Here is a 20,911-nt window from a genome sequence, read left to right as displayed (position 1 = left end):
AAATGAAATTGCACTTTGTCCTGTTTGTTCGTTCTTAAATTCCATTTACATTGACAGTTAGATGATCTAATTAATTTTGGTAAGAACATACAAAATATAAATGCACAACTTTTATGAAGATTTTCTTCCCATAAATTAAAAATTTCCAGTATGCTGCTCAAAGAAATGACATTTTTATACGGAGTATACTCCATTACATTGACAGTTGGATTATTATTCTTTGTCATCGTTCGCTAAGGTTTCGTTGTGTTCAGTGAAGATGAGGGCAATGCGAAGATTAGGGTGAGTGCGATTGTATAGAAAAAATCGACATATCGTTTAGAATTTGCCTAAAAAGAAAAAACGAAACAATTTCATATATGATGTTCCAAAAGTAGTATTGGTTGTTGCCGTCACCATAATTAACTAAGCACTTTCTAACAATGTGAGTTCTTGCATATCTCATTTCCAAATGACATACTTAATCTTTTTAAGATCAAGTTGTACAAGAAAACAAATAAAAATGGAAGCTAGGTTATTTTTTCTATGATATAAATGATGTTTTCTTTACGCTTCTTGCACCCCAGGAATTACATCAACTTTCAGTTGGTTTTTTCAATATTAAATTATCCAATTATCTACAGTCAAATAGTATTATGATGTAATCAACCAGGTTCCCGCTGCATAACCCGATACCCAGTAATACCACGAGTTCTACTAAGAAGAAACTAATATATAATCGTGATAGGTTGTTATGTTGAACTTGGGTAAGGTTGATCATCCATGCAAGAAATATATCTCCATGGTTTATAAGCACTTTTGTCAGTTAATTGAAATGCAAAAATGCCTATTATACTTATGTACAAATTTAAAAATATTACGTAGGTTAGCCTCATTTTGAACGTTGGAAAAACGTATTATGCTCAAAAAAATAAAAATAGACAACAAATAATGGTCAGAATTACTAAAAACAAATGCAAATCAAATACGCCGAACACTTTTATAGTGTTAATTTTTGCATTAAATTAGTAACGGATACAATGAAAATTTTTGTACGTACTTGGGAGTAAGCACTATTAAGGTGAGCTGTAATTTAAGGCATTGTTTTTCTTCCAACTTTTTATGACTAAAAATGCAATTCACCGTTCAACCGCAATGGGTACATATACAATTCATCATTTGATAATAAATTGAGTTGCACTAACTCAGGAAACCCTAATATATAAAGAAAATAAAATTTAATTAAGAAAAATAATTAACAAAAAAACAACAAATGTGGAACGGGCTACTTACTATGTAAACATATTATTGTTGTACAACCCACTAATACGGCTTGCTTAGATACCCTACTTCACGGTGAACAAAAAAAACTTTTAAAAGTACGTACTTTCGTGTAATTCAAAAGACGTGTGTGGTCGGGTGCACTATCTCATCCTATAATTCACTGAATGGATATTCATAACTCAATGCAACCAAGTATAGTTATTCAACTAAACAATTGAAATTGACTAACTATTTTCCAAAGTCAACTCTCACCTATAATACATGGATTCATCTTATAATTATTAGATACAACGTACAATGCAATGTTGGCAAGACAAATCCTACGGGAGCTTTCCGCTGTTTAGTTAAGTGATTCCATGCTACAAAAATATTTCTGAAAATTTTCAAGGTAGGGAAAACATTCAAAACTATATACTCTATGTTTGGGGAAAAAAATAATTTTAGATTGACCTTCCACAAATGTGAATAATCATAGGAGATATCTCTCCATTTGTCCATTAAGGGAACGAGAGTATATGCAAATCTCAACATATCAGATACGGAATAATTCAAGGAGCTTACCCTCTTTCCATTGGCCGGGACAGCTTAAAACGATCAAAATTCTCCTCAGATAATCAAAATCTTCTTTGGTTAGAAATTCGTATGTTAAATACCTTATTATCCAATTATCCTTTTTTGTTTGTTTGTTTGTTTTGCATAAAATTATTACAAGCAACAACAATGCTACGTTGACGCCCAAATTTTTTGGGATTTATCCTTTCTATCATCAGTATTGATGCGTGGGGAAGTAGGTCCCTGCTCTCTCTCTTTCCCTCTCTCTCTTTCTCTCTCTCTTAATAATTTCGGGTTAAAATACTGGGATACAAAGCCTTTTCCTTAAGTAAAAAATTGCATATCAACCATAGTTTAATTATAGGGAGTTGGTTGTTTAATTCTGAACTCAAGTATATGTTTTCTGAAAAAAATATATTAGTGAATTTCCTTGATTACGACTTTTATGACGGGAAGCGCTTCATATGCTTTGTATTTTTTAGAGTTTACAACCTATTTTATATGAATATCATGTTTCTTTTTGGTATCTCCATTGTAACTATTAATACAACTATATGATGAGTGTGATTTTTTAAGGAACATTTGATTTGGACACTTGATTCTTAACGCAAGTATATGATTTCCGAATAAAGATATATCAACGCATTTCCTTGATTACATATTCTTTTACGGGAAGAACTTCATATGATTTGCACATTTTAGAGTTGACAATCAATTTTATATACCTTTTTTTGTGACAGTAATATCAGGTATTGATACAATTATAGAGTGTGATTTTTCATTTAACTACAACGACTTGAGTTGTCTGTTTGATTCTTAACGCAAGTATATATATATATATATATATATATATATATATATATATAACATATCAATATATGACATATCAATGCATTTCCTTGATTACATCTTCTTCAATGGGAAACACTTCATATGTTTTGTACTATTTAAAGTTGCCAATCTATTTATATTAATATCATGTTTTTTTAGCGTCTATAATATCATATATTGATTGATACAATATAGTGGGTGTGATTCTTCATTTAACTACAAGAAGTTGAAGCACTGATATATCTTTATTCGACAGGAAACACTCCATATGCTTTGCACTTTTTAGAGTTGGCAATTAATTCTATATTAATATCATTTTTTTAGTATATTTTTAATATCAGGCATTGATGCAACTATACAACGAGTGTGACTTTTCATTTAACTACAGTGAGTTGAGTTGGTTTCTTGATTCTTGACGTAGGTAGATGAGTTCTCATTATATTTCCTTTGATGGGAAATACTTCATATGCTTTGCACTATTTAGAGTTTGTCATCTATTTTATATTAATATCGTGTTTCTTTTTAGTGTCTCTAATATAACTATTGATACAACTATATAATGGGTGATTGTTTTTAGTATTTCTTTTTCATTTAACTATATGAAGTTGGAACCTGGAGGATTGAGTTGGTAGGTTGATTCTTAACACAAGTATATGATATGGTTGTAAGGTAGGTGGGGAGTGTATAGCGGGTGAAGTACGAACAATATTTGGCCGAACTGGAAGCCATTATTGGAGTTTTGTGGCAGAATATTATTATGACTTTGTTTCTTTACTTTTAAGTTGCAAATATGGATTAAGCAAGAAATGCATATTCTAAAATCTAGCAAGACTAAGTTTCGTTGTAGTGCTACTGGATTAAATGACTTCAAATCTATCCTTACCGATTATTTTTAGAGTACTGATGTTGGTAATGTCATGAACTACTTATTGATTTCAAAAATCGATATGATTTTCCAAAAGTATTTTCTTTTAGAGGATTTATTAATCTCGAAAACTTTAAATAGTATGTAATCGATCAATTTAGTTCCAACTGCTTATATACTAAATTAGGATTGATGGTTTCATTATGCACTACAGTTATTAATTGGAACCCTTTCTGGGATGGGTTCCAATTATATGAAATTATTAGTTTTTTAATAATTAAATGTAAGAATTGATATAGTATTTTTTTTTCTGGATTTTCTATCATAACTATATGAAATTATAAAAGATTCAAAAAATATAAATTATTTTATTTTATTCTATAAATACGTTGAATTGATTTTTTTTTATTTTGATCATGATTGTCCGAAATTAATATAGTAGTTTTCTTTATTTTCCGGGTATTCAAAATAAATACACGAAATTAATATAGCAATTTCTCTAAATAATGAGGGTCGTCCGTCGCGTGTGTCCCAACCATCCACCAAATCTACACCACACATTGTCAGATCAACGCACCATATCTAAGGAAATTTCATCCGATGAATATGAATGGTTTTTCAAACAGCCAATGAGACCGCGAGGTTACGCTCACCAGCCAATAGGAGAGAGGGTAAGCTCCACCAGTGCTACTTTTATTCTGGAGTGAGGGATGGTATTGAGTTTTTAGGTTGGTGATAGTTAAGTGTAACTTACTAATCTACTTGCCGCTAGGATACCCCTTATCTCTTGTAGATAGGTTAATCATTTCCTATGCCTCAAAAGTCCGAGGTATGCCTCAAGACAGCTTCCAATTCATAACCAAAGGCACCTGTAGCCAATTCCACAATTTTGAAGTCTCCTTCATCTTAAAGTCTCGTTTCTTCATCTTGGTTTCGTAACTCAAATGGAGCTCATCTTCATTGATTCTGCTAACTTAGTAGGTTTCTCATCATCATTTTCCAAATTTAATTTCAATGTCATAGTCCCGTTAAATCCATCAAAAACTTCAAAATTTCCATCACATTTCGTAGTGAGAATGGGGAAAAAGAATAGTAATAATAATAACATTGAGACATCAAAAGGATTTCATCAAAAAGAGTATTCAAAGGGAAATCTTTGTAGAATTCTTAGAACCGAAGCTGCTGTTAAAGGGATTGAAAAGAAAGCAAATTCTCAGAAGTTCACTAATCTCTCTCCCAAAGCTGTTTTGGAAGCTTTAGATGATTCTATTGCAAATAATCAGTGGGAATCTTCTCTTAAGGTTGGTCAAATCTTTCAATTTTATTCTTAAATATGTTGTTCATTTATTGCATTTACTGAGTAGCTTTTTGCTTACTTTCATCAATTGGAAGAAATTCGAACTACTCCGTAGGCAACAGTGGTATGAACCAAGAACCCAAACTTATGCAAAGCTGTTGACGATGCTGGGGAAGTGCAGACAACCTAGGGTTGCTAGCTTGCTTTTCGAAAGGATGTTATCTGAAGGACTCAAACCGACAATTTATGTTTATACTTCTCTAGTAGGTGCTTATGGCCTTGGTGGTCTCTTCGACGAGGCATTTCAAACCATTGATGAGATGAAATCTGTTTCTAATTGCAAACCAAACATCTATACATATTCAATACTTATTAACTGTTGCATGAAACTCCGGCGCTTTGATTTAATTGACGGTATACTCAGTGAGATGTCATACTTGGGAATTGGCTGCAGTACAGTTACTTACAACACGATAATTGATGGATATGGGAAGGCTGAGATGTTTGAACTTATGGAGAACGCGCTGACAGATATGGTCGAGACTGGTAGATGCTTGCCGGATGTTTTCACCTTGAATTCTGTCGTATGGGCTTATGGGAATGTTGAAAGAATTGAGGAGATGGAGCGATGGTACGATGAATTTCAGCATATGGGAGTCAGTCCAGACATAAAGACATTTAATATCCTTATAAAGTCATATGGCAAAGCAGGCATGCATGAAAAGATGGCGGCTGTCATGGAGTTTATGGAGAAGAGATTCTTCTCTCCAACAATTGTCACTTACAATGTAGTTATTGATATATTTGGGAAGGCTAAGAACATCGAGAAAATGGAATATTTTTTCCAAACAATGAAGTACAAAGGTGTTAAACCTAATTCTATCACCTATAGTTCCCTGGTTAGTGCGTATAGTAAAGCAGGGCTTATAACAAAGAAGATCGGCACAGTCATTAAGCAAATAGAAAATTCCGATGTAGTTCTAGATACACCATTCTTCAACTGTGTCATCAGTGCTTTCGGCCAGGCTAGAGAGTACGGTAAAATGGAAGAAATGTATTTGAAAATGATCGAGAATAAATGCACACCCGATCATATTACCTTTTCTACCATGATTCAAGCCTATCATTCCCTGGGCATGGTTCAGGCTGCTCAAGAATTGGAAATGAAGGCACTCCAAACAAAAAACAGTTTAGGTAACCTTCCAATTTACTTGCTTCTGAAATGTCTGTCACTAAATTTTCTGAAGTTCACTTGATGCTATCACACTATCACTCTTCTGAGCTGAAGTAATTTTACAATATTAATATTTTCAGCTTGTTTGAACCTTTCTATTTCAGTATCTTTATCAAGAACTAGAGCTCAAACACGAGTCTGAGCTTGTTGAAATAAAAGGAGATCAAACACGAGGAGTTTGAAACTGATGGCTGTTCTCACAAGGTATCTTTGTGTTTGTTTTTATGTTGATTAAGTGACTATAGACTGGGTTGTCTAAACCTGCTGATAGCTCTGAGATGTAGATTCTAATTGTCTCCAAATACAGAATGATAAAATTGCCCTCCTCGCGTTTCTGAAGCTGCCATCATGAGATCTTTAGTAAAATTCTGGCAGTAAGCCAGTAACCTTTGTTGGTGAATGGTTAGATAGTTTTTGCTATCTGAGTTTGATTATGAAAGAAAAGTTAGCAGTATCTTACTCTAGCTAAGGAAGATCTTGTTGTGCAGTTTCTTATTATCCCCACTCATAGAAATTACGACCGACTTAATCTGTCTTCTGTCTAAAACCATTTTGAGAATCGGACCGTAGGCAGTTGCTAATATACTTGTACTTGATGCACTATAACTTTGTCTTCTCTCTGAACATCTTAAAAGGTGTAATGGGATGACCACATTTTTCTAAAGAATCTTGCATGATGATTATACCGTTTAACTTCTAAGAAATCCTTCAATTGGCGCTTGAAAGAGGGACCAACATAGGTGTAGTTGGTGGTAAAGGTAATGCAAATGCATCAGTAATAGTTGACTTTCAAATCACGATGGAGAAACATGTTGCAACTGCTAGAAAGCTGAGCGACAAGGACATGTGGATGCCCGAATGGAAGTACTTGAGGGCCAACACGACCCTTTAAAATTAAGCAGAAGGAGTTTGTGAAGAAGTTGAACACGCAGAAGTCATTGGAAATCTTTTTCATGGCCCTGTTGTTCATGAGAAATCAATATACTCGGAATGAAGACGATAATATTATTGTTTACTGGAACTTACCGCCAGTATACGATCCCTGCCGGGAAGATAAGGATGATGTCGTGTCTTCCCAAACTACTTTTGGCAAAACATCATCCCCGTTGTTTGGGTAAGGATCGAGGACTGGTGGTATGTTACAATCCACAATAACTCCACCTTTTCATTCTCACTTACAGAGAAGAGCGTTTCTCATGAACAACAGGTCCATGAAAAAGATTTTTATTTACTTCTGGGTGTCCATCCGCTTTAGATACTCCTTTCAGTGAATCTAAAGGGTTGCATTGGACTACCTCCATTCTGGAGTCCACACGTCCCTGTTGCTACAACTTTCTAACCATCCGCAACATGTTCTTCACACGGTTCGAACATCTATAACTGTTGTGTTTACACATTCTTACCACAAGCTATACCTCTACCTACCATCCAGAGATCTAGGGCTTGTCGGCCCTGAGGTTAATAGCCTAGCATAAAACCCTATGACAAGAAAAACAATGCTAATTGTGGACCGAGACACCCTTCCATAGAATGGGAAACTAGTAAATCCTAGATACAGATAATAGACGTAAATGCCCCTGCATCATTTGATGTTATTGAAGTGTGTTTTCACTCTTGTATCATGGCATTATTTCTGTTCCATCTTGCAGTTAAAAGTTTACCTTCTTCTTCTTTGTTTCCGCTTTAAGTTCACCATGAATCTTTTTTATATCTTTTGTTGGGATACCGACACCACTGGTTACTCTATTGCTTTCAATCCTATCATCTTTTGTCATGTCGCTGTAATTCCATAAGGTCTATACAAGGTGGCCAAGCAGGCTTCGATGCTTCTTTAGTGGCAATACAAGAGGACTTGCTGATCACTGAGGCCTTCTAGGACATAAGTACCCATTAGCATTAATGTGCCACACCATCAGGCTCCCTGTATTACTTATTTGACAATTGGATGCTGTTATAATTGTTGTAGCGTTGTTTCAGAATGCATTTCCAGATTTACAGTTTCTGTTTCTTTTCTACCAGGGGTAAAATGAAATTGGAAAATGGGGTTGTATGTAAGAAGGTGAAGGTTAGATGTCTAATTGTTCGTGTTTTGCTAGAAGAAAATCCAGCAACTATACTCTATCAACTCGATTTTCTCGACTCAGACATATAAAGTAGGTTCGTTTATGCCTTTTACATCTAAGTTCAATTTTCAGGGTTATGTCTTTATGTTTCCATTTTTAAGGCTTATGTCTTTATGTTTCCATACCAAACTGCAATTTAGCATGAGTTTTTCATTTGATTTTAAGTGCTCGGTTTATGATGATCCAAGACTAACATTCGAAAAGGTCATGACTCGTGTGCTGTGATATAGATTCATTTAACCGTCAGAAGTGTTTCTATAACAGGTCAGTTATAAGAATTAGTCGAGATTACCTGGATGTGAATTCGTTTTGGGTCATCATCCAAATATACGAATTTATTTGTTTTAATCATCTTAAATTCTTAGGATTTCTAACTTATCTTTTGACAAACTTGCAGTTCTATGATCTGTGAGCATATTTAAGCTCAATGGTCATGTTCAGAAGAAAATCCATAGTTATTTAATAGTTACTTTGTCGACCGAGGGTCTTTTTTCTCTTAAGGCCATTCTTACACCATTCGGCTCATGTCAAGTTTGAGGTTTAATGAGTTATTTTGATTATCGAGGATTACATATTATTTTATAAAGAAGAATCCAATCTTGTATGATTTCATTTATTCTTACCTGAAGGAGGTTAGATCCTCTGTCAGTCATTGGCTCGTATCCACTGCATTAACTACTATTATTTGTATTTTTTTGTTAAATTTAGGTATGTATCTAGCTAGTGGGATTCATGAGAGCAAGAACATGAGAAAGATTTATGGTTTTGAAGGCGAGGTTAAATCGAAGTTGAGTGGGGCATTTGTTGAACTCTTCCCCGAAGTGTTCTGTTCTTTACCCTTAGGACATGTCTCGAGTGGCAGTGATTTCATTGTTTGTGGATGGTATTTTAGTGTTGATGGGATGAAACTTTCTGACATTAGGAAAATTCATCAGTTTTGTCAACCTGGGGAGGAAGGTAAAGAGACTTGTGATGGCTATTTTCCTTTTTTCGTCGCTTGTATTGGATGTATGCAACTGTTTTTGCCTGTTGATGTTTGCAAGTTTCTTTTTCACCAAACTTCTATATTTAATCACTAGGTTTATCAATCTATCTTTGGTTATATTATTTCGGAAGCTGACTTATGTGTATATTTCAGGTTGGACGTTGTCACGCATTGAGAAATATTATCTCAGTTGGCTTGACAAAGCTCGATAGGAAGTTATTAAATGGCACGTTCCAAATAAGATGAATTGCATTTACATGCTCGAGGTGTATAGATATGCATTTTACATGTATTTCCTCAGGCTTGATGTGTCAACTGCTATATAGTGATCCACAATCTCTTCCTGCTCAAGGCCCCAGCAAATGAGGTGTAGGTCTTTCTTTTGGTGATAACATCACAACGAGGTTCTTGCAAGAGAACAACTTAGGTATTTTACGACTTCATGCTGTTGCTATTCTTAAGTCCCTCATTTCTTATCTTACCAGCTCCTAAAAAGCACACACTTGCCCTCACATATGTATTGTTTCTATCTCATGAAGTGAGGGATGAAGGATATGAAATTGAGCATGGTGGTAAACTTAGTACTGTACTGTTTGCTCCAAAATTTCTGTGGCTAAGTAATTAATTCACTTCTTTGAGCTTCAATATTTTCTCATTGCTATCTTGATGTGTTCCTATATGAAGCCAGTTCTATTAACTTTTTTTTGGATACCTAGTAATATTAGGCTAATCCTGTTTTGTTATTACAAAATTTATGTTTGACATTTGTTTGATGCATGATGCAGGTGGCTAATAAAGGTGCTTTTATAAGGTTTGAAGCCTCTGGTTTGAAGCCAAATATCGTTAGTTTCTCTGCTTTGGTGAGTACCTTCTAATTTTAGAGGTGTTCATTCCTCTTTTTAACTGTTTGATGCCCACCATTTTGTGTCCACTATATCTTTTAGAGGTCGCTTTAGAGTCATATCTTGCATCAAGTCGATTCATGCCGGTGCTAATCTAACAGTGGTGAGCTATGGTCAAAGTCAAGTTGCCAATTAGGTTTTATTTTCCCCTGAACCCAATAAGCAAGCTTCTCATGCGTCTCGGCCCTTAATTTAAACTAAAACTTATTAGATTACTTAAATACCCTTTGACTAAATTAAAACCTAAACTAAAACTATTGAAAACAAACAGTCAACATTCTTTCTTCTCTAATGCTTCTTCTTCCTTCTTCTTCTCCCTTTGAGCAGCAGCCGAACCCCACCCCCATTTCCATAACCCGATTAATCGTTCGATGAAAAATCTTTGATCGTCGATTAAAATTATAACTACAAATGAATGCTAAAATGAAGCGTTGTGCTAGAGATCTACTTCCAGACCCGCATGTTGGAATCAATTACAACCAAGCAAGTAATCAAGCAAAGGAAGCCCTAATCGATGTGAGCACCGGTGAAGAGCGGAATCCAAACCCCATCGTCATTCAGATGTATATTAGAAGGTATTTAGAACAAACCCATCTTTTTTATGATTGATTCGAGCATGTTTAATCGATTGAATAGGATTTAGAAATTGAAATTAGGTTACCGATTTATGTTCGGCCCAAAATTTTCGGACGAACCTAGGCTTTAGAAGAACAGTTCGTCTAATTTTTTAAACATACTCTTGAGCCGAACATTAATCTGTCTTAGGTACGGCTCATACGACGTTACTGAATTTTAGGCCGAACCTTGATCTGTCTTAGGTGCGGCTTATTCGACTTTGGTCGATTTTGGGCCGAACATTAGTCTGTCTTAGGTACGGCTCATACGACGTTGCTGGATTTTAGGCCGAACCATGATCTGTTTAGGTACGGCTTATTCGACTTTGGTCGATTTTCGGCCGAACATTAGTCTGTCTTAGGTACAGCTCATACGGCGTTTCTTGGTTTTCGGCCGAACCCTGATCTGTTTAGGTACGGCTTATTCGACTTTGGTTGATTTTCGGCCGAACATTAGTCTGTATTAGGTACGACTTATTTGACCTTGGTCGATTTGAGTCGAACACTTCCCTGGATGTTCCACTAATGCATAATTATCAGACGACCATATTTTTAAAGTCGAACATGTTATATTTTTAGACGAACCTAGTATTTTGGGCCGAACCTTGTGTGTTTGTTGTACTTATTTTTTTTCTTTCTTTGTGTTAGGGGACAAAAAGTTAGTGGTAGTGGTAGAGTTATAACTGATAAGAAGAGTAAAAAGAAGAGGTCTACTGAAGTAACTCCTTCTAATGCTAAAACTCCCCAACCTCGAGTATGCAACAAAAATTTGGGTGCACAAAAAAGGGGCTCTACAACCTCCGATACAGAGAACCGAGAGACAAAGAAACAAATAGAAGGAGAAGTTGAAGGAAGTGAAGCTGACAAGGGAAATACTTCTGCAACAAATAGAAGGAGAAGTTGAAGGAAGTGAAGCTGACAAGGGAAATACTTCTGCAAGTAATGAGACTGAAAGAGGAGGAGGAGTACTAAGTAACCTAAATGGAGATGAAGATGAAGATGAAGATGAAGAAGAAGATGAGCAACGACAACAAAGAAGCAAAGAAAAGAAAGTCATTGAAGATGAAGATGAAGGAGATAAAGATGAAGAACAAGAAGATCCACCACAACCAGAAAAACAAGTCAAGGAGAGGAAACTTGCTGTACCTCGGAAGACAAAGCTTCATATTCCTCATGACATAATACCTCCTAAAAGGAACGAACCAATACCTGGTCTTCCTGCAGATGGAGGAAAGGTGTTGATAGGTTACGAGGAGTCGTGGGCAAAGAAAATCTATGAAACTCCGAATCATAGGACTGCAATCAGAAATTTGAGGCACCAAAGGGCAGCAGCTTGGGATTTGAATAATGAGGTTGTTGAGGTTCAAGCTATAGTTCAGAAGTCTGGTTTATGGAAAGCAATTAAGTATTGAAAGCACTGGTCAAGCCGTTGGCCCCAAAAAAGGGTGATAAAAAGAACCCATCAAGAACCCGGAGGCCCAAGTGGAGGTGGTGATGACAATGAAGGCGGAAGTGGAGAAAAAAGAGGACATGGAACTACCAAAAGAGGTCGTGGAGGAGGTCGTTAGTGAAGTGATAATGTTTACTTAGCAAACTTTAATGTCCTGAATGCTAGTTTGTTTGTTTTAAGACTTTATTTTGTATTTTCGTTTTGGATGTTAGTTATGACTCTGATGTTTGGGATGTTAGTTTATTATGGTATTGAGTAGACTTTAACTGAGATTATCATCCTCTTGTTGGTGTTATTATGAATGAAAAGTGTTGGAATTATCAACAATATAGGGAAGGTTCGGACCTTAATTTAAATTATCGTAACAACCGAACCTGACAACTTAAATGTAAAGTGTTGGAAATGTCATGTTCGGCTTTAAATGTAATCTTGGTTTTAAGCCGAACCTGACAACTTGAATGAAAAGTATTGTTATTCCCCGCCAACCATATCAATTGTTGCATCACTACCCTACCTTGCAATTCTTTCTTCCTCAAAGTACTTTTAGCATTGTAGATATTTTGTAGAGTGGATTTGTTTTGCGGGTCATCCACCTTCAACATGCTTAGGATTTTAATCGGTGGGATACGTGTTTTATACATCTTACCTATTTTCAACAATTCATGGTCTTTGATCCTTGCAACTCTTGCATGTCCATGAAGATCAAATGCACATGGGTGGTTATGACGACAATCCATCTTTTTATTCATAGTCCAATAATATTCATCCTTGTTCTCTCTTATACGGTTGAAAACGATCTTGAAAGAGCATTCTCTTTTCTTCGTCTTGGTCTTATTCTTTCTCCCCGTCTTCCCAACATACACGGAACCCTTTTTTATGCTTATCAACGTCTTTTCCGCTTCTCTCACAAACCATTTTAACCCGTTTTTCTCGGCTTTGTTGCCCGGTCACTAGCACACAATTTATTAGCAATCCATGTTCATAAGCCCAAGCCTTTGCTTCCTCTTTACTTCCCCATCTCTACAGAAATACAAGGCCACATATATACTTAGTAAACGTTTGGGATATATATACTTTTTAACATATAAAGTAAGACATCACTCAATTTGTTACCTACCAAGTCATTTTGGAAGTGATCTCGATTATCTTCGTGAATGGTATTAACAGCCGAAGGTTGACCGTGCAAAGGTTGAGGTTCAAAAATCACCATCTACAAGAATATGGCGTGGTTAGATAGCTCTAACTAAGGAAATTCTCAGAGTAAATATAGGTTCGGCCAATACGAAAATTTGGAAAATGAGCCGAACCATAAGCTTTCAGGAGTTCGGCTAATACGATAGTGTACAATTAGAGCCGAACTATGGACTTGCCTAGAGATTGAAGTTATAGTGCAGGGTTCGGCTGACATAAGTTGGGCCGAACTTTACACTGTATGTAGTTCGGCTATATAGTGAAAGAGATCGAACAAGCCGAACCGTTCTTCCCTGGTGCAATGTTCGGCTCTTATTTCAGCCGAACCCAAGTACTGATTTTCCTAAAAATTTGTAAAAATAAATTTTTAGGTGAATTGAAGCTAAAGAAAAGGAGATTAGATGTCTTATAAGAGCATACCTGTGTATTATTAGAAGAAGGTTCTTCATCAATGTATTCGTCCTCTGGATTTGGCTCATAAAAACCATCATCTTTAGCTTTAGGTTGAGGTTGAGTTAAAGTTGGAGCAAAATCATTCTCATAATCCAAAATATATTAGCCAAATCTGGATCACTGTTGAAGTTGATGTGTATTATATTGTGTCTACGAGATGAAGTTTCACCCGGATCATCCATTTGGAATCACAAAAATCACCCAAATCTCAAGAACCCTAGTTTTTTTTTTCACTTTTCTTCCTCTCTCAAAAACCCAACTCTCTCACTCAAAAGTCAGATTTTTTCAACTAATATAACACTGACAACTTAACCTAGTCAATCATTAACATTATTAACTAATCATTATTATTAAAATTAATAATAAATAAGGGTAAATATGCCATTATAAAAAAAGGTAGATAAGGGGTGATGGTATTTTTTATTTAGTGACCCTATTTTGGCATTATTCAGTATGGCTCAAAAAAACTCAGTATGCCTCAAAACAGGTTTCATCGTCTTGAAGTAATTTAAAAAACGCCTTATCCACCTATTTTTGTTAATGGGTAATGGGTTCCTGATTAATTAGTGTTGATTAAATGTGTTAGTTGTTAATTAACTTTGTTAGTTGTGAGATGAACTAATTTTAATGAAACTTCTAAACATGAAATTTTTTTAGGAAGATTGATTTTTTACTTTTTGAAGAACACCAATTCACAATCGGCGGATATGATGACACTCTGGGTTGTTGTTTTTCATGGACGAAGAGCATAAGAAATCGACGGATATTGGTTAATACATAGACTAATTGTGACAACGTAATCGATGGATTTGGTAACCATTATATGGGTGTTTGTTAAAATTTATAATAGTTGATTATTTTAATCATAATTGGAAAAACCCATTATAATCATAAATAGAAAAAAATGTTTGTAAACTTATCATAATCAATTATTTTAAAAAAAATTGTGAAAAAGCGGGGGTCTAACAACACCACCCAATATTTCGCTTAGCAATCTATATGGACTAACTCCGAAATACTTTGTTAGAGAATCAACTAGACAGTCAGACTCAATCTAGATAAAAGTATCTCAAGGAGTTAATATCTATCTCTTGATTTGATTTTTACTCAAGCTAAAAACAATAGCGAGTCTTTATCAAATACAAGGAATACTTGGACGGTACCAAAGACCAATGTCCAAGGATCAATCAATATCAATCAACAACCAAAGGTTGGATTTCCAATTGATGATCACGAACGCACAACCTGTATTATTTCAATTATATAAAATATAATGCGGAAAAGAAATAACACGGACACCGGAAATTTTGTTAACGAGGAAACCGCAAATGCAGAAAAACCCCGGGACCTAGTCCAGATTGAATACACACCGTATTAAGACGCTACAGACACTAGCCTACTGAAAACTAATTCGGTCTGGACTATAGTTGAACCCCAATCAGTCTCCCACCGATGCAAGGTACATTTATACTCCTACGCCTCTGATCCCAGCAGGATACTGCGCACTTGATTCCCTTAGCTGATCTCACCCACAACCAAGAGTTGCTGTAACCCAAAATCACAGACTTGATAATAAACAGATCTGTCTCACATAGAAAAGTCTATAAAAGGATAAATATGTCTCCCACAGATAAACCCTAGGTTTTGTTGCGTCTTTTGATATGAAATCGAGGTGAACAGGAACCAATTGATAATCCGGTCTTATATTCCCAAAGAAAAGTCTAGATTAATCAATCACCTCTCTACAAGCCTTCCTGACTACACAAGAGGATTGTCGAGGAATCACAAACAGTGAGACGAAGATGTTTGTGACTTCTTTATCTTGCCTATCAGAGAACTCTCACGATCTCAAGCCAATCAATCGATTGTACTCGTCGATAGAAGATGCAAGATCAGATCACACAACTACGATAAAGTAGTATCGGTATGGCTTCACAATCCCAATAAAGTCTTTAAGTCGTTCACCTGATTTTAGAGAAGAAAATCAAAGGTTAATGGAGAACGACTCTAGCGGACGCACTAGTAGCACACAGACGTGTGGGGATTAGTTTTGCACAGTGCTAGATGTCTCCTTTATATAGCCTTCAAATCAGGGTTTTGCCTTAGTTACAAAGAAATCCTTATTCATCGTTAGATGAAAACCTGATCTAGATTCAAGCTAATATTTCTCAACCATTAGATCGAAAACTTAGCTTGTCACACACACTTGGATAGACGTTTACTGGGTTGGTGAAAACCATGGCGAAATGTGTACGTGTGTGTTGGTTCAACATGGTAACCCAAAAGGTTAACCATATGAGCATTTCATATTAACCTTGTTCTTCTTCACCATAACTAGTTCAATTGACTCAAATGAACTAGTTAAAGAGTTGTTCAATTGCTATGAGATATTATGTATCTACACAAGACACAATTGAAACAAAGATGATTTGATTCGATTGAATCGGCTCATGAAGATTATAGCCACGGTTTGCATAAAGCATTCCTTAGTAATTTAATGATTCATGTTTAGAGCACATCTTTAGATCATAACCTCTTAAGTTCACAAACAAGTTCGCGGACTTAAGTTAATCGGTTGAGTTTTCCAAACTCAGAAGAAATTCTCGAAAAGAGAACTTCCGCCAGTTCGCGGGCTGGGTTCGCGGACTTAGCACACAAATGAGTTTCGGAAAATCCCAGCAGAAATTCTCGGTCGAGAACTTCCGACAGTTCGCGGACTTGGCAAGCCAATTCCACAATCCTCCCGATTTCTCTTGATCAACAAAGTTCGAAAACTTCGGTTCAAGGAATACATGGTTATGTAATCTAAACTTTCATTTCAATCATTGAGACATTCTCAGAGGACGCTATGTAGCCGTTATTCACAGACCGATTTACGTCAGTGCAATTCTCAAAGTGATTGAAACTTTTCATGACTTTCGTCACTAGGTGAAGATAAACTTGATCAAAGCGAAACGCTTTACCAACACACGATTTCGAGATAAAAGATAAGCAATGAATGCTCAACTCGAAACATCAAATGTGTATGATCTAGTCTACATAGCATACGACTTTTGTCTCATAAGAAGTAGGAGATAAAAGAGATAGACTTTTGAGTGATAGATAAGTTCAAGTCTCCACATACCTTTTTGTTGATGAAGTTCCACGATTCCTTGTATAGATCTTCGTCGTTGTATGATGAATCGTCGTGAAGTCCTTGAGCTCAACTACACTTTTCTATCTTAGTCCGAGACTTAGCTATGTAGGCTAGAAATCAAGACTTATAGTTTTGATCACTAACATTGACAAACATGCTTGAGATACCAACGCATGCGAGGTTGACCGAGCTATGCTCTAACAAATTGAATTAAATATTTTTCTTCTTTTTTCTCTAAACTATAAAGAGAGAGACAAAAAACAAAAATAGTGGACCAAAAAGATTCTTCCGCTCCTCTGTGACAGCATAATTTTTCTTTTAACTCAAAAAGGGCAAATATATTAAAAAGCACCAACTTCTTATTGTACTGTTCTTAGTGAAATCTAGAGTGAAAGCAACGGAGATGAACTTAAATTGGACGGAAAACGAACGGAAATTGGATGGATAAGAAAACTTCTGTGGCAGCAGCCAAACTTTTATTAATTCATTCTTAGTCCACAAATAGGATTTCATTACAACTTAAATACTCAAATGATTGGAAGATAAAACCCTAAAGTTGACTAATCCAAAACAGACGCGCGTCCCATCCCTAACCCTCAAACAAACATGAAATGGAACGGAGACATGTCTCTGATTAATAAGGCAGTCATGCAATTATTCGGGGCAGCCTCTAAGTATGCTAGAGAAGTAAAATGTATATGACAAAACTCTCCCCATCAGCAGATCCTTGTCCTCAAGGATTGAACTTAGGGAAATGGTGAGCAATGTGTTTTGCATCCTCCCAAGTAGCATCTGTGGGTGAAGTATTAGTCCACTGAATTAGTAGTTGAGGCACAGAGAGACCATTACGCAAAATTGTGCTGGAAGCAAGAGCAGCTGCAGGAAGAAACTGGCCATATGTATCCAATGTAGGCAGTATAGGAGAAGGAGTGTGAGATGTACCAATTTGCTGCTTCAGTTGTGATACATGGAAGACAGGATGAATTCTTGCCTCTGCTGGTAGTTGTAGTTTGTAAGCAGTTGGACCAACCTTCTGAATGATTTCAAAAGGCCCATAGTATTTTGCAGCCAGCTTTAAGTTTCTTCTGAGAGCCACAGATGCTTGCCTGTATGGTTAGAGTTTCAAATAAACTTTGTCCCCTACAGAGAATACCCTATCAGTCCTCTTTTGGTCAGCATAAAACTTCATTCTCTCTTGAGATTTATGGAGAGCATCCTTGAGTAAGTCTAGCACTGCATATCTTTGCTTCAAATAAGACTCAACCTCAGCAACATAAGTTGTAGCAGTGGAAGGAAAAGCCAAATGTGGTGGAAGATACCCATATAATGCTTGAAATGGAGACGTCTTCAATCTGGTGTGGTAATTGGTGTTATACCACCATTCTGCAAGTGGGAGTCAAGAGTGCCATTTTTTTGGTTGGTGACCACACATGCATCTTAAATAACTCTCAAGACAAGAGTTTACTCTCTCAGTTTGACCATCAGTCTGTGGATGGTAAGCTGTACTGAGATGCAGTTGAGTGCCAAGGGCTTGAAAAAGGTCTTTCCAAAAGTTGCTTGTGAATATTTTGTCTCTGTCAGACACAATAAAAGATGGAAGACCATTGTAGATGGGAAAAAACGATTTGCTGGTTTATAAGGAATTGAAGAGACGACCGTATGGAGGAGACTCCTCGAACCAAGCGAAATGTTAAATCTGATACAGGTGCACTGCTGCAAAGGGGGCGCTTTAGATTCGAGAGATCAATCTGTAGTACTCCGGCCTAAATCAAGACAATGACCGTTCCAGAGTAAATTCGGTCACAAGAGAGGATGGGTTGATCTGTAGGAGGGAAGCTGGGAAATGTGTGGAATAAATTGTAATCAAAGATTGTGCGTGTGTGAATTCTGAATATGATAAGCTCTGAATAAATGAAATTGCTCAATTGAGAGTAGTTGCTCAATTGATGAGTTGATGATCTCGTGTTGTCGATGAGACGTGAGATTGATGATACTGTTGATGCTGATGATTCAATCATGATTCAGAGATTTATTTATATTGCTGGAATTTTAGACACCATGATCCCATGAAGTGTGACAGTTGATGAAATCAAGGAGTGGGGAAGTGGAAATCGTGTTTGAGACCAGTTGCTCAACATGTGGAGACTTGGTCGATTTTCCACCCACTACCTCGTGAATTCCTTCAACTGACTGCACGACTTGCTCACATTCCATCGTGTGTTTGAACACACGTGTCGTAGACCTCCAGACGAAAACCCTAAGTGATATCCCCCCAAGTGACACGATTGACGTCTCGTGGTTTGTTAGTCAATTGATGACTTCGTGGTTTGATGGGACGATGAGTCCATGTAGTTGCTGAGTGTCGAACATGATGTTCTGAAACTCATGAATTGAACATGTCATGAGACAGAGGTATAATTCTTACGATGAAGTGAACAAGTATTGCTCATTCGATGGATCGTTGAATATTGATTGTTGAACCAATATTCCTTGGTTTGAGCAAATATTTATCGTCTGAGCAAGTGTTGCTCATGTGATGAATTGTTGAATATTTGATCGTCGGAGCATGTGTTGCCCATCTGATGGATTATTGGCAGCGCACCAAAAATATTAATTAGAATATTGGTCGTTGAACCGAGCATAATTAATAAAATTAATGACTACAAGGCCGTCGTAAAATTATTAAGGTTGGAATCTGGAATGATGATCCTTGGATTCAGAACCCCTAATTTGATCAATTGATGATCAATTCATGGTTCGTCAGAAGTTTAACGATAGGATGAAGGAGGGAACGACTATATGGGACCGTGGATCAACCATGTAGTTTCCATATGCTCACGTGAGCAAATACGAAGAACTCCTGAAGAGTTGACTATTTGTTGGTGGAAGAATGATTAAATGTTGGCTTAATCATTTATTCAAAAATGCTCGTCTGAGCCTTAGGTGAGAAAACCTAATTAATTATGACGATGCGAGGGACCGACCATGGAGTCATGAAACCGGCCCTGAGTTGTCACGTGACCGCCTGACGATCACTTCATGAAAATCCAAAGTGTTTGAAAGAGTTTTGGACCTAATACGAGCAATTGTGCAAATTAGGTCAAAACTGTGAAAATTGATGGGACCGGCTTCCGTGAGCCAAAGAGCCAATCTTGGTCGGTCAAGATAGCATGCTCGTGTCCCCAATGCGTCCGCGTCTCAGTCCTGAGAATTTTTATATTTTCTGGGGTGCAATTGAGCATCCATTCGAGAAAATATGCCACAATTAGGGTTTCAACGAAACTGAGGAAAACACCATGAGATGATGAAAAATAATTATAAAATAAGGAATGAGGAGGCGGGGGACCGCCGTGGTCAAGGCATGGTCGGCCGGTCGTGACCACTGTCCCATGGTTCCTTTTCCTTAATTTTATAATATTTTGATGATTTTATGAAAAATTCATGAATTTTGAGAAATTTGATGAATTTAGGGAGTTTCCATGAATTGAAGGAGTTTTCATGAGTTCATGGAAGCAAAATATTAAAATAATAAAAACACGGGCGTGTGGGACCATGGAGGCATGGCCGGCCGGCTATGGACCGGTCCCACGAGTTTTTTATATTATTTTTAATATTTTTAGGTATTTTTGATGATTTGAGGGAATTTTTCCTAATTTGAGAGAAATACCATAAAATCAAGGAATTTGATGAATTCAAGGAAAAATAGGATAAATAATAATAAAATAATAAAGCAAAGGGCGTGTGGGACCGGCTAGGGCATGGCCGGCCAGCTAGTGGCCCGGTCCCACAAGTTTTCATAATTTTATTTTATTTTATTATTATATGATGATTTGTGCAAAAAATACCATGAAATCAAGGAGTTTTTTCATGAAATTAGAGAAATAATAATAATAATAATAATAATAAAATAATAAGGAACCGTGGGGTGTGGGGCCGGCTGGGACCAAGGCATGGCCGGTTGGCCAATGGTCACGCCCCACACTCCTTTCCTTAATTTTATATTATTTGTTATGGA

The 20,911-nt window shown here is 36.5% G+C and overlaps 1 protein-coding gene across 5 annotated transcripts; it reads left to right on the top strand.

Annotated features, from left to right (window-relative positions):
• Positions 1–4,386: 4,386 nt before the first annotated feature.
• LOC113297441 (pentatricopeptide repeat-containing protein At3g53170-like) lies at positions 4,387–12,440 on the top strand. 5 transcript variants are annotated; one of them, XM_026545914.1, is made up of 9 exons: positions 4,387–4,812; positions 4,904–6,002; positions 6,147–6,246; positions 8,062–8,195; positions 8,874–9,122; positions 9,304–9,577; positions 9,936–10,010; positions 10,493–10,627; positions 11,315–12,440. In XM_026545914.1, exons 1-3 carry the CDS (start codon positions 4,456–4,458, stop codon positions 6,182–6,184), a joined length of 1,494 nt encoding a protein of 497 aa, XP_026401699.1. In that variant the 5' UTR covers positions 4,387–4,455; the 3' UTR covers positions 6,185–6,246; positions 8,062–8,195; positions 8,874–9,122; positions 9,304–9,577; positions 9,936–10,010; positions 10,493–10,627; positions 11,315–12,440. The 5 variants fall into 5 exon arrangements, with proteins under 5 accessions (XP_026401699.1, XP_026401695.1, XP_026401696.1 ...); XM_026545910.1 differs by having other exon boundaries at positions 10,380–10,627; XM_026545911.1 differs by having other exon boundaries at positions 8,062–8,199; positions 10,380–10,627.
• Positions 12,441–20,911: the final 8,471 nt, after the last annotated feature.

Source organism: Papaver somniferum, chromosome 7 (genome assembly GCF_003573695.1).
Source record: "Papaver somniferum cultivar HN1 chromosome 7, ASM357369v1, whole genome shotgun sequence".
Lineage (NCBI taxonomy): Eukaryota > Viridiplantae > Streptophyta > Magnoliopsida > Ranunculales > Papaveraceae > Papaver > Papaver somniferum.
Note: the sequence above shows the minus strand (reverse complement) of the source record. Positions and strands in the feature narration are given on the sequence as shown.

Bases quoted from the DNA above. Each gene is read 5' to 3' on its own strand.
- LOC113297441 (XM_026545913.1), top strand. From the start codon at position 4,456: ATGGAGCTCATCTTCATTGATTCTGCTAACTTAGTAGGTTTCTCATCA. The intron at 4,813-4,903 runs GTTGGTCAAATC...ATCAATTGGAAG, and splicing joins AGTGGGAATCTTCTCTTAAG to AAATTCGAACTACTCCGTAG. The intron at 6,003-6,146 runs GTAACCTTCCAA...TTTCTATTTCAG, and splicing joins CCAAACAAAAAACAGTTTAG to TATCTTTATCAAGAACTAGA.